Here is a 27,637-nt window from a genome sequence, read left to right on the forward strand (position 1 = left end):
ATGGTCTTCAAGGGAGGGAGATGAAGGAGGGGAGGTGGTTTACTTATGTATGTGATTCTGATTAATCTTGTGATTGCGTCCACTTCCTAAGGCTATAATGGATTTATTAAAGAAAAGTAAGAATGTCCCATGTTGCAGGCTATATAGTCGTGTAATTGACTCTGTCAATTATATGATATTAACTATAGCACTGACATATTAATGGTTTGCACCATTGCACAAAGATTTGAACTAATATTAATAATTATTACTCATATTTAAGACATATTCACAGCACAACATCAGTTGTATTTCAATTTGTACTAACACAATTATTCGGTGTTTATTTAAACTGTTTAACTAAACCTAAGCCTACATTTTTTCACACGTATGCCATAGCCTGCAAATAAATAGCAAACATTGACAGGACAAAGGTATTTGATACATTTTTATTTCAAAAACCTTGGACCGATGGTCTTTAATCCAATACCTATATTTCATACGGTCTGGTCTAGAACCCAGAGCTGGATCTGGCGGGCTCTAGTGGCCGCGCTGAGGACCCGCAGGGGAAATGATGTGTAATGGTCCTCTAATTACACGGAGGAGTTCCAAGGTAACTTCCTCCTGCAGTCTACGGGTCCAGGCTCTGTGTCGGACCGCAGTTTAGAACCAGCAGGCAGACCGATTCGGTGCGCATATGCGGGAAGAAAACTTCAGCGATCACTCATGGGACTCATGTAAAGTTCCAGTAGTCCACTTATTCACCGCGTAGCTCTGAATGTCGAGCGAACTTGCCACGTTATACCGAACGGAGGACGGATAATGTTGGCTCGCCGCCGACTCTGTTCTCTACACTTCATAACAAACGCCGTGTTGTCGCTGGATCCTCGGGAGATGGGAGAGTAGCTTGGAGTTTACACCGGACTGCTTCACCGGTCACTTTCGAATCATTATAAATAAGGTGAGTTGTTTCCTTCCGTACAAATACAACGTCTTAAAGCTGGCTTCTCTTTGCATGAGCGATATGGAAAGAGACGACTTTCTGTAGCGGCTTGTTTGTGCTCCGCGCTAAGCTCCCAGATTCCTGTGTGTCTTCCAAGAAGATTCCCTCTAATCTGTGTGTATGTTCTTACAAATCATGTTTTGAGAGTCAAGCTATTCCATATCGTGGTTTTATAATGTCATAGTAGCCCACTATGTTGATCCAAACTAAACGCGTACATAACCTCTAGGCTTTTTATTTTTAAGAAAAGCGTGTAGACCCCCTACTCGCCTTCCAGATACAGTGTCCCTGCTCAACACAGTGCTTCTTCTAAATACAATATCCCTCAAAAACCATTGTATATGAAAGACGACTGTTCAATAACATCGGACCCGATGTCGGTGATTTTGTACATTGATGCTTCTGTGTGTTGACATTGTCTCTTATTTTTGCGCCTATATGCGCTGTCTGGCTGTGTTTCACCCCTTTCTTTCTGCTTGGGGTTGAAGACACTATTGCAACTACTTGCTACTTTCTTACAGTCTTTTGTCATTCAAATGCCGTTAGGAGGGTCGTCCTTGCTTGGTCGTGTGTATTCATTATCCCATGCTGAGCTATAAGCATTACAATGGACCCTGTCGGCCTGAAAGGGGAGGAGGGTACATGCATAATTAACGACTTTGGTGATCGCATTGATTAGTAGAAAATTGATTGATCATAGTAAGATTAAGCAAGATACAAGTCCCGTGTTCAAGCAGTCATACAAGCAGAAGCCAGCCTACCCTACACATTGTTGTGTATGGGATGTGTTTGGGACGTATCCGTAGGAGACCGAACAAGCCGCCACGGGAAATAAGTCTAGAACTGCGATAAGATTGTGGAGCAAATCTAAAGTAAACCCGGCAGACGGTGAGAGACTGCAGACTTCTTACGGCGCCAGTCTGAGAGCAGCAGCACCGTGCGTGTGGGTGCATGTGTGTGTCCACGTGTGCGTGCGTGATGGGGGTGGGCTGTTCAATGTTTCTATGAAAGTAGTTATTCCTGTTTACTAAAAAGTTTCTAAGTCAAGCTGAACCTAACACACACACACACACACACACACACACACACACACACACACACACACACACACACACACACACACACACACACACACACAAAAATTGTGTTTACTATATAAATGTATAACCTGTTCTCTCTCCTAGGTGTTCTCGTCTGAAAGGTTATCCGCATTTCAGTAATTGTAAAAGTAGCAATCTTGTTGTTGTAAAATGTCACAGAAATTGCGTCACCTGAGCTGACGTTATCTGGACAATTGAACTGATTTGTATAGATTAACACAGACCTGCCCCGTCGCTGGGACTGGGTGTCAACCGGGTCAGGAGACATTCTGCTTTCCTTCAGCTTTTGTCTGGACTACTGGTTTTTGGAGAGTGGACAGTACACAGATCTCAAAGCCGTACCCCCTCAGTGGATCTCCCTGGGTCTTCATTTTACCTGAAGCTCGTCAGTCTAGCCCAGCCTAATCCTGCCCAACCCCCCCCCGCTGTGCCTGTCATTGTTTGGGCCTGCATGAGAGAGTCGTATGTCTGACGGTCTATCTGGGATCCCCTTAGAGAAATGAGGCCTAACAATGCATTCTTACCCCATGGCAGACTGCGGCCCATTCATCATCGCAGCGTGTCTTTTCTCCTAATACTAACTCTCTCTTCAAAGTTATCTCTTTGATATTATTTAAAATCCATTGCTCTTGTCACGTGGTTGGAAAAGCGGTAACACATGAATTATAATCGTGGTAGTTATTAATTCGACCGTTTCACGCTCAAAGTCTCATAGCAGCCATGTGCTGGCCAGCAGGCCGGTCCGCAGAGATTGAATGGACTTGAGTTTTGAAACAAGTCAAAGGATTGTTGGTTCCCTGCCACAGTCCTCGGTTCACTATCAGGTCTCTGTTGGCAACCCCCCCCCCCCCCCCCCCCCCCCGCCCGCTCGCCCTGCCGATGGACCCAATCTGCAGCTGCTCTTCTGGAGACCATAAAGTGTATAATCTGCCCACAGAGGCCTGAGAGGGAGAAGGAGAGAGAGAGAGAGAGAGAGAGAGAGAGAGAGAGAGGGAGAGGGAGAGGGAGAGGGAGAGGGAGAGGGAGAGAGAGAGAGAAAAATAGTCCTCTGACAGCAATCATTTCTCTGCTCACAGTAATTTGGCTGTCACGAGCAGCTGGCACTCTCTGGGCAGGAACAATGGCAGAGTGGAAAGAGAAGGAAGCGGACCCAGACAGCCATGTTGTGCTGGGGCCGGGGGATGTGGTGGTGGTGGTGGTGGTGGTGGTGGTGAGAGGGGGTGGGGGGGGGGGGCTGGTTTTGGCGCGGTGCGGGAGTCGGGTTACACGCTGTCATTAACCAGAGAAGGAGCGCCTCACGGCCGGCTCGCACCAGACGGCAGGACGACGTCAAGTCTCAGCAATCTGGGCCTTGGCCCGACTCCACGAGGTGTACTGCTCAAGTCGTGGTGTCGGAGGGGGCGAGGGGGGGCAGAGGGGGTGAGACGGGTGAGGGAGAGAGACGTAAGAAGTATGTATGATTATTTTAGTGTGTGTGTGTGTGTGTGTGTGTGTTACAGAGCATTCTGGGCATCCTGGAGGAGCCGTGACGCGGGGCCGTTGCAGTCTGCGTGTTTGTCTGGCCCCAGTGTGTGTGTGTGTCTGGACTTGTCAGAAGTCTGTGTGTTTGGATTAAGCCATGGTCCTCGGCCCGGACCAGGCAGAGCGGAACATGGGGACACAGCTTGGCGTTTGAATTCTTCTTCTGTGGTTTATTGTTCGGAATCCAGCTCTTTTCGTTCTTTGAGGAAAGTCTTTGCAGACAATATTATTTGTACTACCCCCCACCACCGAATCCCCCCTCCAAAAAAGTCCTGAATCCCTTTTATAATAATTATAAGCCATTATGTAACCAAACTGCTTTCAGTGGAGCACTTGGACTTTGTAGGCACCGCATTTTCAGAAGGAGACAGGAAGTGAGACGTGGGGGTGGGGGGGAATGGGGGTAACCAGGGACTGTGTCGACTGCTGGGGTCTTGGCATGGTTATGGATTTCTCCTCTCTTCTGGATTCAAATGTGGTGGTGAAGAGGAGCCAGGAGTCTGCTGTCTACACACACACACACACACACACACACACACACACACACACACACACACACACACACACACACACACACACACACACACACACACACACACACACACACACACACACACACACACACACACCCCACAAAGATCTGTAGTTCTCTAGACTGTTCATCTCTCTCTCTCTCTTTAACCCAGATGGCCGTGGAGGCTTTCAGCAATCCACATTTCAAGAGCCATCAACCCGCTCCATTCCTCTGGTCTTATCTCCCAGCCCTAGCTCTTCGGGGGAGTTAGTTTGGATTCATTTGAACAATGACCCCTGTGCTACCCCTTGGTGGATTGCTTGTGTATTGAATTAGTAATCATAAAAACCTCTCAGAGAGTCCCATCGACGTAGACATGTTTGATATTGCCATGGCTATGATGCCCTGACTTTTCCGTCAGGTTGAAGACGTGCATCTCTGAGACCACTTAAGTCTTTTAATGGCTTCATTTTATGTTTTAACTTTCGTGCTACCTTCTATATTGCTTTGTTCCCCATCATTCAAGTTGGTGGGAACTGCCGCTTGGCTGCTTCCACTAAAGAAAAGCCGGGAAAGCAAACCCTGGGCCATGAAGGACCCGTTGGCAGCCGGATGTCACGGCTGTCTCGAGCCTGCTAAGGACCCGGTGGCAGAGACCCTAAACTGTTGGTCGCAAACTGTCTGAGAATGGTTCCCGCTGCTTCGGCCGATGCTACCATCATAATACCATCAGGTCATTGGAAACGGCATAAAGGGCATCACTAGGGGACTTTGGGGATGCATGCTCCTGCATCAGAGCCATGATCCGCCTGGGTGGGAGAAAGTGCCCTAGAGATGATCGCACGGTCGGTGTGATGCTAGCATGGTGGACTTTGGTCAAGGGCCCATTCGGGGCAAAGAAAGAGTGTTTGTTCATTCCTCAGACAGCAAACAGAGCAGAGGGCCATAAAGACAGTGAATAAACAGGCTGTTTTGAGTGTTTTAATGGCTGCCAAGACAATGGATGTCTAAGAGTCATGGTGCCCAATTTACTTTGACTGATGAAACCCTCTTGTGATAACCCTTCTTCCCTTGCAGTACATTCTGGAAATGCAACTAGCTAGGATATTTCTCAGTGTGATCATCCTCATGAATGTTAAGACCCGTATATATTTTAATAAAATTAAAAAAAAGATAGTATGCTAGAATAAAACCCTGGGTTGGGACTGTGTAGGTAGAGTGCATTAGGGGGTTCAGAGCAGAGTGGGGAACATTAAACAGGAAGAGGGGGTATTAGCATTTGAGAGCATTCCTCATGCAAGGCATGTCGGAGAGCCCATGTGTGCTGAGACCCAGCCAGGATAGTTCTGGGAGCTGAAGCTGTGCTGGGGGCCACTAGTGTCCACAAGTATGAGTGTTTACTTATTCAAGGTCTAGTATTTGATGCCAAATCAGGGTTGTGTTCACATTATAAAAACTTTGTTAAGTTTTAAAGAAGAGTATCCCCCCCTTCGGCCAAACTATTACTACAGGTTAGCAGTGATTTCATTGTTATGCTGATGACACCCAGCTGTTTATCTCAACCCCAGCTCCTCTACCCTTATCTGTCCTGCTAAACACAGTGGCCTGGAGGCATCTTGCATACAATTAAACTGCAACAAATCAGAGGTGCCTGATAGGGTTGCCTTCTCGTTTATTAGCCAGGAAGCTGGGCTCACCCTTCGCCTACACAGCTCTTGGAGTTGGGCTTGGCCGTACGAGAATTCGGACAACCCATTTTTTTTCAGCAAGGTTTCATTTAAATAAAAAAAAATCTTTATAATGCAAATCAGCTTCGCCATGCTTTTATCTTCTCAAGGCTGGGTCGACTGCAATGCGGTCTTTTTTGCCCAAAATCCCTCACAGGACGCTGAATATTCTCAATGGTGCAGCCGGTGTCGTGGTGAGAGTGATAAAACGTTTTGACAAAAACCTGTACAACACACATATCATTCTCACGGCACAATGCTCTGTTTTTTTTATGTCGTCCTCGCATATAAAATATTTTTCCTCAGGGATAAAAAACTCTCTTCTCTCATTCATTGAGGCACCGGTTTCTCTCTATTTTAATAAATGTACTAACCCAAAAGCTCAGAGTCCACAGAATCGACGGAATGGAAACATGGCACTTTAATATATATATTTACGCATAGTAAGCATTAGCAAGTATATATATTACATAAATGCTTTCCGGTTCTTATACAAGTCATTCACCAAGGTGTAGTCTAGCATATTGAGGTGTTTAACTGACTTTAAATGGCGCTAAAGTAGATGGAGATGGTATTATTAGTGTTTATATAATCTTTAAATACTTATTATTAGTGATTGAGGCAGCTATTACATGTATATCAACTAGCTGTCAAGAAAGTTCTAACTTACATCGACGCTCCAACTAACTAGCAGCAAAACAAGTTTGGTTTTTTCTAGGGTTCACTGTGTTTAATTCACCCATGAGGACACATTCAAAATGGTACGTTGCACACAAAGTAAGAGGGAACCATTTTGAATTGGTATTGGCTTGTAAACAAACGCACTCAATTCTACTAGAGGCGCACGGACACGACTTGGCATCCAAAAGTCTAGTGTGAGACTTGATACGATGTGGTGGATCAGAAATGTTTGACCAAATCACAAGAATCAGTTAAATCCCTCAAATACTGTGGTTTCACTCCCTTATTGAGGAAGCAGTATTGCATTATTTAGGGTGGTTTCTTTTTTTCCAACTGTTATTTTAGGAGCAGTACTTTCCCCTTATCTCTAAACTATTGCGGTCTCACTCTCAAATGAATGAAGCACTATTGCATAACTCACATTATAACAGCTGTATTTATTCATTTTTGGCTATGGCTTCAGTGCTCTCTCTCCGTCTCTCCGGCTGGTTAGCATCAAGGGCATATGCTTTACTCAGGTATTTTTCTTGCTCAGTATTCTAAAAGTCCCCGGCGACTGTGGGCAGGCAGCGTGCGGCGCTGAAAGGGTTGAGGCTCAGAGTGTGTGAATCGGAGCCGTGTTGGCCGCGGAGGACGAGCCTCGCCCAGGGCTCTCCGCATCACCCCCACCTCAGAGCAGAGCCATCTGCCCAACCACCCCCCCACCCCCTCTGGTCCCGGGGCCAGGAAACGGGCCCCGCATCGGGGACCCGAAACGGGGACAGCCAGGCAGACAGCCGCATTGCCCTAGTATCACAGCACACTGCAGCTCCTCCGTCAGGGCTATTTGCGCCGCGGTAATGGTGCCAGGCTGCCAGCTCAGACACACATTCAGCCTCTCATCTGCCTCCTCGCCACTGTGATGATGAGTCAGCGATTCCTGCTGGGCCTCCAGCCTCCCTCACACCCCTGCCCCCCCCACACACACACACCGCGCACCACGCCACGCCGTCCATCAGTCAAAACTCCTCCTCCTCCTCCTCCTCCTCCTCCTCCTCCTCCTCCTCCTCCTCCTCCTCCTCCTCCCTCTCCCTGACCTGAATACAAATAAGAGTAACCGAAGAGGTGGAGAGAGCAGCAGTCTCCCTTGGCTTCAACTCAATTTTCATGCTCCGTTTGTTCGACAAATGTCACCTTTTAAAATAGAAAGCTAAGAAACACTGAAGACTGTGGGGGGGACAGGACTCGTGTGAAGCTGCTCAAAGAGGTTGATTCATAGTTCTAATAGAACACTCAAACACTCTTGTGTTTGGGTTTTGTCAGCCGTGCTCAAGCGATTGTGTCTAATCAGTCCCGGGGTGCAAATGTAGCCATCACCGCATTTGAGTAGCGTTTTTAATTGCTCCCGTATAATCGTTTTAAGCACCGCTCAACTTCTGATGAGCTCGTCAAGGGGGTCCAAACACCACCCACACCCACACCCACACGCCCGAGTGGGATTGTGGAGTCTGAGAGGAGATATGACCTCATCAAATTTGGGGGGGGGGGGGGGGGGGGGGTTATAATGTAGGCTGTGACAGCACCACCTCTCCCACCCTTTATCCTTTTAAACACTCTGAAAGTTTGTTAACACAATTTGTGTTCTTCGGTAGGTCGTCAATGTGGCGTTGAAAGTTATAATATTTGTATGAAAAAGGTTAGTGTCATTGTTAACAGTGACAATGGGGCGCTCTTAGCCATTGTTTCAAATTAAATGGTCCTTTTTAGAGAGAGGGAGAGAGGAAGAGAGAGAGAGAGAGAGAGAGAGAAATTAAAACTGGTTACATGAATTCAAGTTGGAAGCATATTTTTCACGTTTAATAAATAATTCACAAATGATTAATTCACTCTGTACGTCTTGTCAGATTGGGCTTCTATTGTGGGAATGATACATCACTAGAGTACTTTGTCACTGGAGTGCTATTTCATAAGGAGTACTACGTTGCTATAGTTCTATGTTACACACGTTTTATTACTAAATCCCTTGGCAGATGGTACTATATCACTGGATAGATGGTACATATCACTGGTTAGATGATACTATGTCACTGGGTAGATGGTACATATCACTGGTTAGATGATACTATGTCACTGGGTAGATGGTACATATCACTGGTTAGATGATGCTATGTCACTGGGTAGATGGTACATATCACTGGTTAGATGATACTATTTCACTGGGTAGATGGTACATATCACTGGTTAGATGATGCTATGTCACTGGGTAGATGGTACATATCACTGGTTAGATGATACTATTTCACTGGGTAGATGGTACATATCACTGGTAAGATGATGCTATGTCACTGGGTAGATGGTACATATCACTGGTTAGATGATACTATGTCACTGGGTAGATGGTACATATCACTGGTTAGATGATACTATTTCACTGGGTAGATGGTACATATCACTGGTTAGATGATACTATGTCACTGGGTAGATGGTACATATCACTGGTTAGATGATACTATTTCACTGGATAGATGGTACATATCACTGGTTAGATGATACTATGTCACTGGGTAGATGGTACATATCACTGGTTAGATGATACTATGTCACTGGGTAGATGGTACATATCACTGGTTAGATGATGCTATGTCACTGGGTACGACGGGGGGAGATGGACGGGGAAGAAGCAGCCCCTTGGCAGGATGTCGACTCTGCTGCAGAACGCTGACAGAGAATACAATATGCAGTGATGAAGAGACACAAGCGCACGGACGCGGCCACACGCACGCGCACACTCAGCTTATATCATCGGCCGTGCAGATGTGAGCTCTCAACAACGCTGTCGCACTCCCGCCTGGCCTCTTGAGCTGTGAGACACGCCACACATTCGCTCCGCTACTCTTAACGTGTCATTAAAGTAACCCGTGAGCCCCCGGAGTGGTTTTATTTTTCTTATCGATAGTCTAGCTCTTGAGTAAAGTTCAACCTGAAAGTGGAGTTGAGACTGAGGTCATTCCCAGGCTCTCGTCGGGCTCGCATAGATTTTAAGATGGCTGCCTGCTTGACCAACCAAGGACCACCTGGCAGACCCCTTGGGGGGCGGGGGTCCTCTGGCTTTAACCCGAAAGTACCCCGTATCCCCGCGCCTCTCCCCTTCTCCCCCTGATCCCCGTCCACCCCTTATCCCCCTCCCCAAGCCGAAGGGAGCAGACAGAGCTCCTGATTATCTGTGTGTGTGTGTGTGTGTGCGCGTGTGTGTGTGTGTGTGTGTGTGTGTGTGTGTCGTCGGGGCTATTGCTAACATCACATCTCTTAATCATTCATGTCTGGGAGTCTGGTACAAAGGCTCAAGGGGTCTCTCTGACACACACGCACCACACTAACACACACACATGCACCCACTAACCCACACACACACACACACTGGGGCACCGGGGGCATGCTCACGTAGGGCTGGGTCACCGGGGGCAGAGGGGCGCTTGTGCACACTCGCGCGCACTCCCTCACTGCCAAGATCTTGGCTCTGAGTTAAGCATGGCATTAAGGGGGTGTGCAGCTCCACACACACACACACACACACACACACACACACACACACACACACACACACACACACACACACACACACACACACACACACACACACACACACACACAGACACGCTGCTCTTACTCCTACACGATCTGTATGAAGCGCAGGGCTTCAGAAGGAGCGTGCTTCGTGCTCAAAGCAGCCTCTGTCCCCCCGGCGGTAAACAAGCCCACAGAGATGCATGTTCTCTGTGATGACGCGCCCGCAGACGCATTAACGAACCGAGGATTAGGAGGGCTCCCGGTGCCTCTGCCGAACGCCCACATGCAGCCTCCCTGCTGGGCTCTATGCACCTCTATCCTCCTCCTCCTCCTCCTCCTCCTCCTCCTCATGTCCTGTGCCTGTCCCTCTCTCTCACACACACACATATATATATACACACACACACACACACACACACACACACACACACACACACACACACACACATACACACAGAGGCACTCAGTCACAGAGGCAGCCAATCCTAGAGCACCAGTCTCCCCATTGCTTGCCACTCAAAGCTCAACGTCTTGTTGCCAGGACAACAGGAAGGCATGAGAACCACTTTATCTGAACATTTTTAACTTGCTGTTGACTCTTTTTCTTTCTGAAAATACGGAAAGGTCTCTCTCTCTCTCTCTCTCTCTCTCTCATGCTGTCTCTCTGCTTATCTGTGTGTGTGTGTGTGTGTGTGTGCCTGTGCGTGTGTGTGTGTAAAATAGCTTCGGCTAACACTAGTGGATTGCTAGCATTAGCAACCAGTGTGTCTGGCCCTAGCACTCATACTCATTCCTACTGCTAACTTTTTATCCTGTGTGGCAAATACTGTATACCCTCATGTAGCTAAAAACCTTTCTGTTGGTTTTTGTCATCTAAGTTCAGTCTTCTTTTGATCTTGTAAGGAGGTTGCTTCTTCCCCTTCAAACTTAAAGAACATGAAAAAGTATAGCAACATGTCATGACGATGACCTCCGCTTCCCTCCTCCAGATCTGCAGTGACTCAAAGGGAAATGTTCCTCCTGTTCTTCGTCCTGCTCCTCCTCCCGCCCTGTAGCCTGGAAGGTGAGCTACCTCTCCCCCGTCTGTCCTGTCCCCCGTCTGTCCTGTCCCCTGTCTGTCTGTCCTGTCCCCTGTCTGTCTTGTACGCTGTCTGTCCCGTCCCCTGTCTGTCTTGTCCCCTGTCTGTCCTGTCCCCCCTCTGTCCTGTCCCCTGCCTGTCCTGTCCCCTGTCTGTCTGTCCCCTGTCCCTCCTGTCCCCCCTCTGTCCTGTCCCCGTCTGTCCTGTCCCCTGTCTGTCCCGTCCCCTGTCTGTCCTGTCCCCCGTCTGTCCTGTCCCCTGTCCGTCCCCTGTATGTCCTGTCCCCTGTCTGTCCCGTCCCCCGTCTGTCCTGTCCCCCGTCTGTCCTGTCCCCTCTCTGTCCCATCCCCTGTCCGTCTTGTCCTCTGTCCCCTGTCTGTCCCGTCCCCTGTCTGTCCTGTCCCCCGTCTGTCCTGTCCCCTGTCTGTCCCATCCCCTGTCCGTCTTGTCCTCTGTCCCCTGTCTGTCCCGTCCCCTGTCCCGTCCCCTGTCTGTCCCCTGTCTGTCCCCTGTCTGTCCCGTCCCCTGTCTGTCCCCCGTCTGTCCCGTCCCCTGTCTGTCCCCCGTCTGTCCCGTCCCCTGTCTCTCTTGTCGTGTCCCTCTTATAGCGACACTCATCAGGGCTCTATGGTTATCCCGTCCTACTCATCGCCCGCTCCCACCTTTTGTCTTTTACTTCCCCCCCCCCCCTCCAGTCTGTCTCTGTCTCATCGTCGGTTGTCTCTCCAACGGCGGGGGCGTGCTCGCGCCGTGCTACGGGGTGGGGGTTTGCGGAGGGGCTTTTGCACCAAAATCGTCTGGCGAGACACTTTTTTTTTTTTTTTAAATAATCCCACCCTCCGCCCCCCTCCATTATGCATATCACTCAGCATATGGTCGTGGGGGGGATAAACAAGCAGCCAGCTGTGGTTTTAATGATTAAAGTGACTTTAGCATCAAAATGCTGTTTTGTTCTTGTTAGTCTTCGTGTCCCGACGGATCAAGTTGTTGACTGCAGCGACTTTTCAGTTAAACATATGTTTCTTTTTATGTTTGTCTTTCTCTCTCTGCCTGTCTTTCGCTCTCTCTCTTTCTGCCTGTCTCTCTCTCTCTTTCTGTCTGTCTTTCTCTCTGTCTCTGTCCGTCTGTCTCTCTCTCTGTCTGTCTTTCTCTCTTTGATTGTCTGTCTCTCACTCTCTCTCTCTGCCTGTCTGTCTCTCTCTCTGTCTCTGTTCATCCTTCTCTCTCTCTCTGTTTGTCTGTCTCTCTCTGCCTGTCTTTCTCTCTCTCTCTTTCTGTCTGTCTCTCTCTCTCTTTCTGTCTGTCTCTCTCTCTCTGTCTGTCTGTCTCTCTCTCTGTCTCTGTCTGTCTCTTTCTCTGTCTCTGTCCGTCTATCTCTCTCCCTCTGTCTGTCTTTCTCTCTTTGATTGTCTGTCTCTCACTCTCTCTCTCTCTGCCTGTCTGTCTCTCTCTCTGTCTCTCTCCGTCTATCTCTCTCTCTCTCTCTGACTGTCTCTCTGCCTGTCTGTCTCTCACTCTCTCTCTCTGCCTGTCTGTCTGTCTCTGTCTGACTGTCTCTCTGCCTGTCTGTCTATCTCACTCTCTCTCTCTGCCTGTCTCTCTGCCTGTCTGTCTCTCACTCTCTCTCTGCCTGTCTGTCTATCTCCCTCTCTCTCTCTGCCTGTCTGTCTCTCACTCTCTTTCTGCCTGTCTGTCTCTCTCTGCCTGTCTCTCTACCTGTCTGTCTATCTCACTCTCTCTCTCTGCCTGTCTGTCTCTCCCCAGACGAGGGCGTGGCACCGGAGGACGAGTGCGTCTGCGACGGTGCGGCGTGTGACCCCGGAGAGCGCTGCCTTGCCCAGCTCTGCTTCGTCTCCCTGACGACCGTCAACGACACGGCGGCCCGGCAGAGGGGCTGCGTGGGGTCGGAGGGGTCGGAGGGGTCGGAGGGGTCGGCGGCGGCGGTGACGGCGGCGGACTGTGAGGCTCCGCCCACCCCGGGCCTGGTGCTGGACTGCTGTCGGGGCCGGCTGTGCAACATGAACACCAGCGGGGAGCAGCAGGACCGGGGTATGCTGCCCTGCCCTGCCCTGTCTGTCTGTCTGTCTGTCTGTCTGTCTGTCTGTCTGTCTGTCTGTCTGTCTGTCTGTCTGTCTGTCTGTCTGTCTGTCTGTCTGTCTGTCTGTCTGTCTGTCTGTCTGTCTGTCTGTCTGTCTGTCTGGAGGAATCCCAGGGTTCTGAAGGGGCCGGTGGGCCAATTGGTATCTGATGATTTATTATTAGTTATTCATTGGATTTCTTACTGTTCACATTTTTTTATAGGAGTAAATGATTGCCTCCTTTGTTGGTGTGGGTCATACCCATAAATAGTCTCTCTGTGTGTGTCTCTCTCTCAACTGTCTCTTTATCCCTGAGGGTCTCTCTGTCCCTATATCTCTGTCTCCAGCTCTGTCTCTCTCCTTATCTCTCTCTCTGTCTCTCTTTCTGTGTTTCTCACTCGCTGTCTCTCTCTCACTGTCTCTGTGTGTGTGTCTCTCTCTCTCTCTGTCTCTCTCTCTCTGTCTCTGTCTCTCTCTCTCGGTCTCTGTCTCTGTCTCTGTCTGTCTCTGTCTGTCTGTCTCTCTCTCTCTCTCTCTCTCTCTCTCTCTCTCTCTCTCTCTCTCTCTCTCTCTCTCTCTCTCTCTCTCTCTCTCTCTCTCTCTCTCTCTCTCTCTCTCCCTCCTTATCTCTCTCTATATCTGTCTCTCTCTCTGTCTCACTCCGTCTTTTATGTTCTCCCGGTTGACTGAAAGCCATTTCATTGAATGCCCCCATAACGATGTGTGTGTAATGGATCCACCCCGTCTCTGGCTTTCCTCCGCTCCAGACGCCGAATCGCGCTCCGGCCGGCCGGTCCTCCGGGAGCAGGCGTGCGTCTGCGAGGGCGGGCCCTGTGAGCCCGGGGCCCGCTGCCTGGGTCAGCAGTGCTTCTCCTCCCTCCGGATGATTGACGGCTCGGCCGTCCAACAGAAGGGCTGCCTCCGGGACGACGAGGAGGGGCGGGCCCGCTGTGCCACGCCCCCCTCCCCGCTGCAGGTCATCAGGTGCTGCCAGGGCCACCTGTGCAACCGGAACGTCAGCGTGCAGCACTCCGGGAGAGGTGAGCCGAGCCGAGCAGCTCCTTCACACGCCTCCCATGGACGGTAGCTTTGTGAACCGCGCATGCAAGTGGAGGGGAATTAGTGTGTTTCAGCTTTTGGACTCCTTTCATTCATATAGACTTTCAACACAGACCTTGGGGCAACTTCCCTTTTCTTAAAGTCCCTGACTAAGAGAGAGCATGAAGGGAATGTATCCGTTCGCCTGTATGGGTTCATATCTATATAACACATCTAGATCACAAGGGAGGGCTTACCATCATGGGGAGAAGTGAGGCAAGATGGAACACGATGTCTATCAGCTGTGATCTGTTCCGTTCTGTTCTCTTCCCGCCTGACTTCTGTCTCCTCTCCTGACTTCTGTCTCCTCTCCGGACCTATGTTTCTTCCCTTGACCTATGTCTCCTCCTCCTGTCCCTGTGTCCTTTCTCCTTCCCTGTGTCTCTTTCCCTCTGTACTTTCTCTTTCCCTGTGTCTCCTCTCCTGACCTGTCTCTCCTCTCCTGACCTGTGTCTCCTCTCCTCTCCTTCCCTGTCTCCTCCCCTGACCCTGTGTCCTATCTCCTTCCCTGTGTCCTATCTCCTTCCCTGTGTCCTATCTCCTTCCCTGTGTCTCCCCTCTCTCCTTCCCTGTTTCCTCCCCTGACTTCTATCCTCTCTCCTTCCCTGTGTCCTCCTTCCTGACTTCTGTCTTCTCTCCTGTCTCCTCTCCTCTTCTGACCTGTGTCCTCTCTCCTTCCCTGTGTCTCCATTCCTGACCTTTGTCTCCTCTTCTCTCCTTCCCTGTCTCCTCGCCTGTCCCTGTGTCCTATCTCCTTCTCTGTGTCCTTTCTCTTTCCCTGTGTCTCCTCGCCTGACCCATGTCTCCTCTCCTCTTCTCTCCTTTCCTGTCTCCTCTCCTGACCTGTGTCTCCTCTCCTGACCTGTGTCTCCTCTCCTGACCTGTGTCTCCTCTCCTGACCTGTGTCTTCTCTCCTCTCCTGACCTGTGTCTCCTCCCCCGACCCTGTGTCCTATCTCCTTCCCTGTGTCCTATCTCATTCCCTGTGTCCTTTCTCCTTCCCTGTGTCCTTTCTCTTTCCCTGTGTCTCCTCTCCTGACCTGAGTGTCCTCTCCTGACCCGTGTCTCCTCTCCTCTCCTCTCCTTCCCCGTCTCCTCCCCTGACCCTATCTCCTTCTCTCCTCGTCCCCCAGCCGAGGAGCAGAAGCCCTCCCTGCGGGAGGAGCACGTGTGCGTGTGCCAGGGCAGCTCCTGCGTGACTGGCGAGCGCTGCATGGGCCATCAGTGCTTCTCTTCCCTGGCCCTCAACGGCGACGCGCTCGTCTCCCAGAAGGGCTGCTTCAAGGTGTACGAGCAGAGCACCATGACCTGCAAGACCCCGCCCTCCCGGGACCAGATCGTGGAGTGTTGCCATGGACACCTGTGTAACCTGAACATCACCGTGGCACTTCCTGTGCAAGGTACGGCCCGCCGCCGCCGCCGCCGCCGCTCGCAATCAACACGTTTTTGTGTCGTTCTTTTTTCTTTCTTTTTCTCTCCCTCTCGTCGTTTTTTTTTCTGTATCGGAGCGGTATCGTTTCACCCTCCGGCGAGACCCCCGCTCACACAAAGGAGCAGGTGCGCCATTCAGGAGACTAACACAGACACGCCGTCTTTTATTTGGACCGTGGCTTCCACCGCGCCGCCGTATCCAATAGCCGCGGTTAGGTCGAAGGCGCATACGCGAAAGACATAAAAAACAGTTTCTAACCCAGACAGGTTCTGCTGCATTGTGGTGAGGATGCCCAGCGGGGTGAGCTCTGCCCTGGATAGATAAAGTGAGGGGTGGGGGGCAGGGGGCTGGGGGGATGCTACCCTATCTACTGGCCCCTGTCCGGTAGGGGGGGGGGGGGGGGGGGGGGGGGGGAGTCCTCTGGAATGAAATTGTCTTCTTTCTTGGCCAGCCACTGTTGCCGTGGGTTACATGTGTGGCTGGGAACACAGCAGGTGGTAGGCACACACACACACAGAGAGAGAGGAGGAGGAGGAGGAGGAGGAATATTGTTTAGTCATGGTCCGCATGGCCGCCCCCTCCTCCTCCTGGGGACTCTTCAGGAGGAGGAGGTGGAGGTGTGTGTGTGTGTGTGTGTGTGTGACTGCAGGGAGGGAGGGATGAGGAGGAGACGTTTTGTAGAGGGGAACTGATGTAGAAGAGAGATGCAGATAACGTGTAGAAAGTGAAGTAGGAGGAGAAGTCTGCAAAGAGAGGAGTGAGAGACATGTTGTCTGCGCTGTGGGATGCATACTTTCCCCTGGAATGTTTGGAGAGAGAGCGTGGGCGTGTGCGCGAGTGTGTGTGTGTGTGTCCTCCGCCGTGGACACGCGTGCCCGTGCGGGCACGCCCTGCGCACACCACCTCTGCATATTCCGCCCTCCGCAGCGGAGCCGGGCTGCTGCGTGTTTGGCTTGGCGTCGCCCCGCACCGGGCCGCTGCCTGTGTGGCCCACTGCAGAGCGGGGGGGGGGGGGGGTGCAAGGAGTTTGTTTCCATGGTAACCCAGCCCCCACTTCAACCGAGGCGATGGCTGAGTCAGGCCCAGGTCGGAGTGGCCGGCCTCCCCTCGTCCGCCCTCACCTCCCCCTCCATCCCACGCAACCTCCCCCCCCCCCCCCCGTCCCATCCCACCTCACATGCGGGAGGAGGACCATTGTTTATTTTGTGCCCTCGACTTAACTCCTCCCTCTCCTCTTGTCTCCCTCCCCCTCCAACCCGCCCAGCCGACGAGGCCCTGAGCTACAGCGTCACCACCCTGGCCATCGTCATCGTGGCGCCCGTCATCGTGCTGGTCGTCCTGTCCACCATCGCCATCCTGGTGTTCCGGCGGATCCACCACAACCAGATGGAAAGGCTGTCGGCGCGCGACGCCGAGTACGGCACCATCGACGGCCTCATCGCCTCCAACGTGGGGGAGAGCACCCTGGCGGTGAGCGGGGGTGGCAGGGGCCAGAACACACTGGTCCTGGTTCGTGGGTTGGATCGTGGTGCTATGCTGCTAAGGTCGTCCTCAATGGGGGACTGTGGAGTGTGGAGTGGAGGAAATGCTCTTAAAGCAATCAGGCTACAGGCCGGGTCACATTCCCAAGCAAGACAGTGTCTGATTTCTGGTGCTGCAGGGGTTTAGTTTGGTTGAGTTTTGTTTCGCGGTTAACTTTTGTGCGTGTTCGAGGGTTGCATTAGTGAGTGGTTAAAAGAAAAAGACTGTTTTGAGCAAAAGCTTGTTTTGGTCAAAACATAAAAATGCAATGTTAAATATTGTTTTGATTCTGGAAACCATTAACACATCACACACATACATAATGATGTGAAGCGGACATATTTAGCTGCTCGTTGTGTATATTCTTAACTGCAGTACAGAAGGGGAAAGAATTTCCCCTCCAGAGTGTGTTCTTCGAGGTCTGGTAAACAGACGTGGAGTTTAGGCGGAGTCCTGTGGTTAACGTTGGCTCTGTGTGACAACCGTGCACAGTTACTGGCTCGCATACACACACACGCACACAGGCACACGCACACGCACACACTATAATTAAGCTCAGAGCAAACATGGTGCAATCTGCAGCGCAGGCGGAAAAATATTTTGCCGTCTGCCGCTCTGGTTTAGTCGTCTGCTCCGGTCGTCTGCTTCGATCGTTCTGTTTTAGTCGTTTTGTATTCTGTAAATAACACCACATAGCTTTATTATACAATGTCTGCTTGGATTTTAGCTAGCCCCCCCCCCTTTGCAACCCTTTTTAATGATTGATGTAGAATGACTGGTAGCACTATCGTGCTACGACAAGCTATTGATTATTGATGCAGAGTGATGGATAGTTGTCCAACTGCAAACACCAAACATGTGTGTGTGGGTGTGTGTAAGGGAGAAAGGACGAGAGAGAGAGAGAGAGAGAGAGAGAGAGAGAGAGAGAGAGAGAGAGAGAGAGAGAGAGAGAGAGAGAGAGAGAGAGAGAGAGAGAGAGAGAGAGAGAGAGAGAGAGAGAGAGAGAGAGAGAGAGAGAGAGAGAGAGAGAGAGGTGAGATGCATCGCTGTCATTTGATTAGTTTGAAGTTATTTTCAAAGGTTACTCCCAATGCTTGGCAGTGGGAAAGTGTAGCCACAGAATGTTGGCGTCATTAGACTCTGCCCTGCATCGCCGGGAGGAAGGTTATTAGAAACTGGGGGGTGAGCGGATGTTAAAGCACAGGAAGTGACTGAACCACAAGTTTCTGGTCTTCGTCTGGAGCCCATGGGTCCAGGATGGATTCAGACTCTATCCTCAAGGGCTCCTCAGATGGACCTCCTCACCAAAGCAGGAGGGTTGTAACTCAAAGTTGGATTTTTTTATGGCTGCTGAAGCACATTCCTGTGGTATCATTGTCTTTCATGTCATCTCTTTACATCTGCAGGGTTTTGTAGAGGGTGTTGTTAACATATATATTATGTTTACAATATAAGTTGCTATGTAGGGGGTCAAACCAGGCTTCCCTCTCTAAATAACGTTCAGTCTTTCCCTGGTTTGTTTTTTTCGTGACTTGAATGTCAGAGTGGCTCTGTACTGCCCCCTTGTGGCGCTCAGACGCCACTGCAGCGTCCGCTGGGTGGGAGATCAAAATAAAAAGCTTAGCAGCATTGCGTCTGTTTTGGAGTCTGGCGCTGGGATTAGATCAGATCTCCCGACGCCCCCACCTTCATCACCGGGGAGGCGACCGCACTGCTGTTGTTTACACAGCAGGTGGCACCCTGCCTCCGGCGTAGCTCTGCCACACACACACACACACACACACACACACACACACACACACACACACACACACACACACACACACACACACACACACACACACACACACACACACACACACACATACACATACACATACATACAGTTACAGACACACACATACAGTTACAGACACACACACACACACACACATGCAGTTACAGACACACACACACATAGTTACAGACACGCGCACACACACACACACGCACACACAGTTACAGACACGCACACACACACAAACACAGTTACAGACACGCGCACACAGACATGTAAACACACATGTCAACACACACACACACGGACACGTACACACACACAGACACGTAAACACACACACACACACAGACACGTACCCACACAGACGCACGCACACACAGACACGTACACACACACAGACATGCGCACACAAACGTGTAAACATGCACTCGTACACACACATGTACACACATAATTATACATACACAGACTTGCACACACGCCTATACAAAACATCAGTTTATACCCTAGCTCCCTTTCATTACACACACACACACACACACACACACACACACACACACACACACACACACACACACACACACACACACACACACACACACACAGCAAGATGCTAAGCCCCCCCCCACCCCTGAATCCAGTGGATACCACATCAAAGGCAGCCTGATTACATTTCCCCATGGGGACGAATGGCAACGATTCTTTCACCACCCCGCCAAAAATGACTCTTTCCCCAACTCTAGGGTGTGTTTCTGTGTCTTTCTGTGTGTGTGGGGGGGTGGGTGTGTGTGTGTGTGTGTGGACATTGACAAACATATTGTGTGTTTGAACCGAAATTGATAAACATATTGTGTGTGTGTGTGTGTGGACATTGACAAACATATTGTGTGTGTGTGTGTGTGTGTTTATGAGCTGACCGTGATAAACATATTGTGTGTGTGTGTGGTGTGTGCGTGAGCTGACAGTGATAAACATACTGTGTGTGTGTGTGTGTGTCTGTGTGTGTTTTCATTTGTGTGCGTTCATGCTATTGTGTATGGTGTTTGTGCTTGTGTTGGTACCTGCTGTGCGTGTATGGTGTGTGTGTGTGTGTGTGAGTGTGTGAGCTGCCGGTGATAAACATACTGTGTGTGGGTGTGTGTGTGTGAGTGTGTGAGCTGCCGGTGATAAACATACTGTGTGTGGGTGTGTGTGTGTGTGTGAGTGTGTGAGCTGCCGGTGATAAACATACTGTGTGGGTGTGTGTGTGTGTGTGAGTGTGTGAGCTGCCGGTGATAAACATACTGTGTGTGTGTGTGTGTGTTTCCCAGGACCTGCTGGACCACTCCTGTACGTCTGGCAGCGGCTCCGGCCTCCCGTTCCTGGTGCAGAGGACGGTGGCTCGGCAGATCACTCTGAACGAGTGTGTGGGTGAGTGTCGCTCTATCCTCGCTCCCTCTGTCTCCCTCACTAACGGGGCTTTTATTGTGAAGAGACGTTTCCCAGTGCTTTTTGGGTAGGCCGCCTGTTGCCAACTAGTCCGCTGGGCAAATAATCAATTAAAGCATGATGCACTCCCTCACTAATGGGGCTTTTATTGTGAAGAGACGTTTCCCAGTGCTTTTTGGGTAGACCGCCTTTTGCCAACTAGTCCGCTGGGCAAATAATCATTTAAAGCATGATGCACTCCCTCACTAACAGGGCTTTTATTGTGAAGAGACGTTTCCCAGTGCTTTTTGGGTAGGCCGCCTGTTGCCAACTAGTCCGCTGGGCAAATAATCATTTAAAGCATGATGCACTCCCTCACTAACAGGGGTTTTATTGTGAAGAGACGTTTCACAGTGCTTTTTGGGTAGACCGCCTGTTGCCAACTAATTCGTTGGGCTTAGAATCATTTGAAAGCATGACGCACTCCCTCACTAACGGGGCTTTTATTGTGAAGAGACGTTTCCCAGTGCTTTTTTGGAAGACCGCCTGTTGCCAAATAGTCCGCTGGGCTTAGAACCATTTGAAAGCGTGATGCACTCCCTTGTCTCTCAGACCATCATGTGATCTACGAGGACAGCTCGTCTATCTCATGTGACAAAAAAGAAATCGCACTGTTGATTCACATTTGGTTAAAAAACAAGGCTAAAAATAACTTTTATGACCTAACGTTCCAACAAAGTCAGCCCTTAGTAGCAGAGTGGTTGAAAAAACATGCGTATCATGCAATTCATACTGTGGTAAGTGACAAATGGATATTGCCTTTAAGTATCCATGGCGACCACACCTTGTTTAATCTGTTATAAATAAGCACAGTTTTACCAAAACATCAGCTGTTTGCCTTTTTTTTCTCCGTCTAATCAAATTACAGAACTGTTATTTTAAACTCATTGTTGTTGTACACGAAAAGTTTGATTGTGAATCAAACTTAGGGGAGTTACATTCCCTAACGGTTACAACGGCTAACGGCAACGCTCGGTACTTACAACGTTCACTAACGGTAATGTCCGCTTGCGCTAACCTCTGCTAACGCTTGCGGTGTGTTTCCCGGCCGCAGGTAAAGGGCGCTACGGCGAGGTGTGGCGCGGCCAGTGGCAGGGCGAGAGCGTGGCCGTGAAGATCTTCTCCTCCAGGGACGAGAAGTCCTGGTTCAGGGAGACGGAGATCTACAACACTGTGCTGCTACGGCACGAGAACATCCTGGGTATGGAGACGCGTGTGTGCGTGTGTGTGTCTGTGTGTGAATGTGTCTATCTGTCTGTCTGTCTGTCTGTCATTGCATGTGTGTGCTTTGATGCACGGAAGATGAGTCAACCTAAGTCATTAATAGAGCTGAAGTTTGGAAACATCAAACTAGTCATTGCACACGATTGAACCTTTTTCAAGCCTTTTGAGACTCTGTGATGAAGGGCTGCACAAACACAATTGGCTCAGCTTGACTTCATAAATAATGACATCCTCTCGCTGCGATACCATTTTTAAAGGGCCTCTACTTTACCACCATGTGTGAGGCAAATTAGTCATTACCGCCGTCTGTATCAGTTAGCCAACATCTAGGTGGCCAGCCCCACTTGTGATGTCCTCAGTTGATCGGGCTGATATCATGACGCCAGGTGTGAGTGTGATCAGCCATTACAAGCCGTTTGAAAATCTGCTTTCCCTGTGCCCTAGTGACATCACTAGTGGCCCCGTCCACCTGTATAAATGCTTGATAGATCAGTCCACCAGCCTACCCCCTGGACCGTGGCAAATGTTGCTTATCGATCCTTCATACATCTCGGTGGACACGCCCACTAGTGATGTCATAAGACCCAGGGAAAGGCAGTGTAATGGCTAATCACACACACCACTGGGGGCACGATGTCACCCCTTTCAGACCGTAAACGACGTCCAATCACAACCTGGTGACGATAAACCAGAGAGGCTTTAGAGTTTGAACTGACCTTCATCCTCGGGGAGAGACTCACGCCCCATCCTCCTCCTCCTCCTCCTCAGGCTTCATCGCGTCGGACATGACGTCCAGGAACTCCAGCACCCAGCTGTGGCTCATCACCCACTACCACGAGATGGGCTCGCTGTACGACTACCTGCAGCTCAGCACGCTGGACGCCGGCGGGTGCCTGCGGATGGCGCTGTCCATCGCCAGCGGCCTGGCCCACCTCCACGTGGAGATCTTCGGCACGCAGGGCAAGTCGGCCATCGCCCACCGTGACCTGAAGAGCAAGAACATCCTGGTGAACAAGACGGGGCAGTGCTGCATCGCCGACCTCGGTGAGTGTCTAGAACGGACTGTCTTTGTGCAGCGCTTTTCTAACCCGTGGCCGTTCAAAGCGCTTTACAATAATGCCCCACATTCACCCATGCACGCACCAGTCACACACCGACGGCGGTGTCAACCACGCAAGGCGGCAGCAGTTATGTGTCTCGCTCGGGGACATCTCGACGCTCAGCTAGGAGGTGCTAGGGGATCGAACTAGCAAACCTTCCGGTTACCAGCCTACCCTCTCTACCTCCTGAGCCACATGCCGCCATAATACTTCCTTTGTATGCAGAGACAGGAGAAATCTGCCGTTGGCCAAACCATTGTTGGTGACAAACAAAACACGAAAACAAGTACAAAAGAGAGCAGATAAAAATAACTCACGAAATATAGAATTCAGGCTGTGATTCTGACAATGGATATTGTTATTATAATCACGGCAAATGGAACATGATGAAGGTCTAAGTGTTGATGCCGCGGGCGCTGTATCCCTGGGCTTTTCTTGGCCCTGTTTGTTTCTCCACTTGTTCACTCTAATGTTTTAGTCAGATGTTCCTGTGTGATGGCGTCAGGTTGCGGGGGGGGGGAGATGTAGTCAGACTCATTGAGATACCGCCAGCAGGTCTGTTATTAATCAATGTCGTCATCTCTGTCATTAGAAGGAGTAGCAGTGCTGCTGCTTCGCTAACTAAAAACACATTAAGAGCCACTTCAGCCTGCTGCCGACGGACTGCCAATGTTCTTTGTGCTGTTAATAAATAATCCAATCCAGCATCCGGATCTAACCTGGGCAGGGGAGGGTTGAGCACTTTAATTGGCTGTTCTGGCGAAACCTTCCCTCTCTCTCTCTCGCTCTCTCATTCTCTCTGCGTGTAGACGTGTTCTGGTTTACAGGGAAATCAGGGTTATTGTTGTTTTGTTCGGAACTGGGAGATTGGTTGGTCTGTTGGGGCGGCCGGGCGATGGGGGTTGGTTGGTTGGAGGTGCTGTTGTTGTTGGGAAGAAAATGGAAGAAGTTCAAAGGCAGGGGAGCCGTTCAGGGCCAAAACCCAGCTGCTTATTTTTCCATCAGACAGAATTTTAAAAGCATCCTCCCCTCAAACCTTTGTTTTATTCTGGTTAATGTCTTGCCTACCTTTTACTACATAGACGTTTTCGTTGGTGCACCGCACAAATCAAGGTTTGGCCGAAAATCCTCCTTTCCAGCTTTCGAGTCAAAAGAAAATACTTGACAGCTACGTTTATTGAACATTTAAAAGGTTTTCAACACTGCAGGGATGGGATTCTAACGCCTCCTCTCCCCCACCCCCCACCAGGCCTGGCGGTGATGCACTTCCAGGACACCAACGAGCTGGACGTGGGCAACAACCCCAAGGTGGGCACAAAGCGCTACATGGCCCCCGAGGTGCTCGACGACTCGGTGCAGACGGACTGCTTCGAGTCCTACAAGCGGGTGGACATCTGGGCCATGGGCCTGGTACTGTGGGAGGTCGCCCGGCGCACCGTCAGCAACGGTCAGTTGGTCGCACGCACACACACACACATGCACGCACGCACACATGCACGCGCCCGCAATATGTTATCACTGCCAGCTCACAGACGCAGTATATGTTTAAATATTTCGGTTCACGCACGCACGAAGATACACACACACAGACACACACACACACACACACACACACACACACACACACACACACACACACACACACACACACACTTCTCACTCTGTTCTTCTGCTATTTGAACGATCGTATCAATGGTGCACAGGAAGGACTGGAAGAGATTAGTCTTTGGTCATAACTGTCCTTACAAACGATGTTTGAGGGTTATAATGTACTATTTCACCCAGTCAAACTCCATTATTTGTGAGGCCATCGATTTATTTGAGTGGAAATTAAAGCTCACTTAAAGAAGGGCAACATGCGGTACGGAGAAAGATCGAAGGCTTCAGGCGTAGGGCGGTTAAGTTAACAGCATTACCAGTTTCATTGAATGCATCAATGGGCCGATCGATAACGACAGACTCTGTTAGTGACATGGCCTTGACTGTCCAATCACACATCTTTGATCACATGACTCACATTTCTTAACAGCACAACAAAGTGTCTTAATCTAGATGTTGCCCTTCTGATAAGCACGCCTGTCCCTCAGTGGTGATGTCAGCAGCAGATTGGTTGTACTTTCTCACCTCAGCTCAGTGGCTGAGCTTATCATTAGCTTACAGTCAGGCAAAACCGTTTCATTTGATTGAACGGATTCATTCACGCATTCAAAGTTGACTTTGAAGTAGACCTTATCAGCAGTCATAATGTAACTATATATCATGTCATATTCCCCCCAGGAGCTCAAAGGTGTGTTGTTGTTCTCGCTTTCTCCACCCCCAGGCATCGTGGAAGAATACAAGCCTCCGTTCCACGACGTGGTCCCCAGCGACCCCAGCTTCGACGACATGAAGAAGGTGGTGTGTGTGGACCAACAGAGGCCCAACATCCCCAACAGATGGTTCTCAGACCCTGTGAGTCCAGATGTAGATTTGTATTTAAGCAGGTCTAACGTTGTGGTGAAAGGACAGATTGGTAGAGAAGACATTGTATTTAGTGAAGCTGTAAAGAAATCATTCACCTCGGGTCCCCGAAGCAATGACTTGGTAAACATTTTGTACTCAAAGTGACCAGTGTAATGGATTTAGTTATTGGTTTTGTCATAACGTTAGCCTCATAGCATAATGCCTAGGTCATATTTTAAGGTTCATCTTGTATTTAGCTTCAAAAATGCCTAAGTCAAATAGATGACATAGGCAGAAAGTGATTATGGACTGTAAAAAAAGCACTCTGACTGGCTTAGGATATAGCCAATGAGGCACAGTGAATCAGCAGCGTTACGAGAGTAGACTTAGGTTAGGTATCACAATATGGCCAAAATATGACTACGGCAATTACGCTATGAGGCTAACGAAAAGAAAGCTGTCAAAGCTAAAGCCACAGAGGAAAGGAACCAGTGGGCAGTGGGGTGGTGAAGAAGCAGGTAGTGGGCGGCTCCATGATGATCTGACTGTGGCCCCTGTGTCTCCCCAGACCTTATCGTCCATGGCTAAACTCATGAAGGAGTGCTGGTACCAGAACCCTTCGGCCAGGCTGACGGCGCTGCGCATCAAAAAGACTCTGACAAAGATCGACAACTCGCTGGACAAAATCAAAACGGACATCTGAGGGGCCCAGATGGGGGGGGGGGGGGGAGAGAGGGGCGCCCCTCGAGGCCTGCATCGAGACGTCCAGATCTGGGAGCCGGTCTCATCGAGACCGGAGGATCCAGCCCGGTGCCCTTATAGTGGCACACTGTATTTATTTGGTAAAGGAAACACACACTCGACAAGAAGGGGGGACATTTTGGAATCCAAAAGATGGCTTACAGGGCTTCTCCGAGACCGCCGTTGCATCTTGGGAGACCAGGCCGTGAGCTGTAATCATAGAAGAGACATTGAAGCTTCACTGCTGGTGTAAAGTATTCACAGAACAGGAAGAGGAAGAAGAGAAAGGAGAACGAGACTTTGCTGCCGGGGATTTGGAGTGTTCTAGTTTCGGTTTAGAACAACAGAACTTCTTTGACGCGTTATTCATTTTGAAACACAAATTGGAAGATGTAGTAATTAGCAATACCTCTTTTATTTCTGTCATTGCAATGGTACGTCTTGGCATAATTTATTCGCAGTGGGGAGTTCTATTTTTTTGTTCTTCTAATGGAAAGTGCTCAACATGCCAGATCAGAAGTGGTAGTTTACAACTCTGGTTAATCTCTCGGTTTAGCTTAAGGAATTCACTGATCCTGTAACATTAGTTACCAGAGGTCATAACGAATCATCTCAAGAGGTTCTCAACCCAAATGTACCGGAACGTCTCGGAAACTCCGCCCTACATTTTGACATTAATACCTTCTCTACATATTCTGTGTTTTCTTTATTATTAGCAGGCTTTAAAGAGAAGAATGCTAAAAGAACAAATATGATGTAAGCTAGATGATGCTGGGATTCATTCCCCCAGGAGCAGTATAAGCCTGTGATGCTGTGTCTTAATGCGTGCATTGTTGTCTTAATGGGTGCATTGTCGGAGTCATTGAAGTCAAACGTCAGCCTTTTTTTTTTATTTCTTTAATATTTTATATCAAATAGTGATTTCTATTAATTAAATAGAAAAATTGTAATCGTTGATTGGTCTCTTTTGTCTTGATGCTGTTTACAACAGCCAACAGCTGTGTCTTTATCCAACTCTACTAGTATGAGCCTACTGCTAACTAAACACTGTACCACATACTGTCATCCAAATATAAACACTATTCTATACACAGTTATCCCAATATATACACCTGTGCTCATTTTTCCCAAACATATACACACTGAACTACTGTCAACATAATACATACAAACTACTGAATAGTGTCACTATACTTTTGTCAGCCGGCATAGAATCTGTTGTTTTTTTTAAACCAGACTAGGTCGCATTCATATTGTAAACAGTAGGGCTAAAATATCTGAGGTGGTCTGGATGAAACCTTCAGGTCTGTCGAATGTAGCGACGGTAAACCTGGCTTTTAAAAAAAAAAAAACTTGTTTGAGCAATTAAATGCAGTGAATTCCATGAACACAAATGGGAAATGGTCACAGTCACAGACACTTGATGAGTTAATTGGCTTGTATAAACTAAAATCAATTGTATCATCCAATGTTTACATTTTAACTGCTATTCTAGGCACTGTCCCTCCCAGTAAGTGACTGGTTGTTATTGAATTGGGTATCACCGCTCTGAGTGAAATCCTTGAAGGGCTCCCGGACTCAAAGTGCTCACTTCACACAGAACCA

The 27,637-nt window shown here is 49.5% G+C and overlaps 1 protein-coding gene across 1 annotated transcript; it reads left to right on the plus strand.

Moving 5' to 3' along the window:
* The first annotated feature begins 617 nt into the window (after positions 1–617).
* Positions 618–26,981, plus strand: LOC307072854 (activin receptor type-1-like). The gene is made up of 12 exons (XM_079732385.1): positions 618–940; positions 11,061–11,134; positions 12,915–13,199; positions 13,996–14,268; positions 15,459–15,725; positions 17,022–17,227; positions 20,369–20,468; positions 21,580–21,726; positions 22,518–22,793; positions 24,099–24,296; positions 25,170–25,300; positions 25,860–26,981. The coding sequence occupies exons 2-12, from the start codon at positions 11,083–11,085 to the stop codon at positions 25,992–25,994; spliced, it is 2,070 nt and encodes a 689-aa protein (XP_079588511.1). The 5' UTR covers positions 618–940; positions 11,061–11,082; the 3' UTR covers positions 25,995–26,981.
* Positions 26,982–27,637: the final 656 nt, after the last annotated feature.

Source organism: Pollachius pollachius (genome assembly GCF_949987615.1).
Source record: "Pollachius pollachius genome assembly, chromosome: 3".
Taxonomy (NCBI): domain Eukaryota; kingdom Metazoa; phylum Chordata; class Actinopteri; order Gadiformes; family Gadidae; genus Pollachius; species Pollachius pollachius.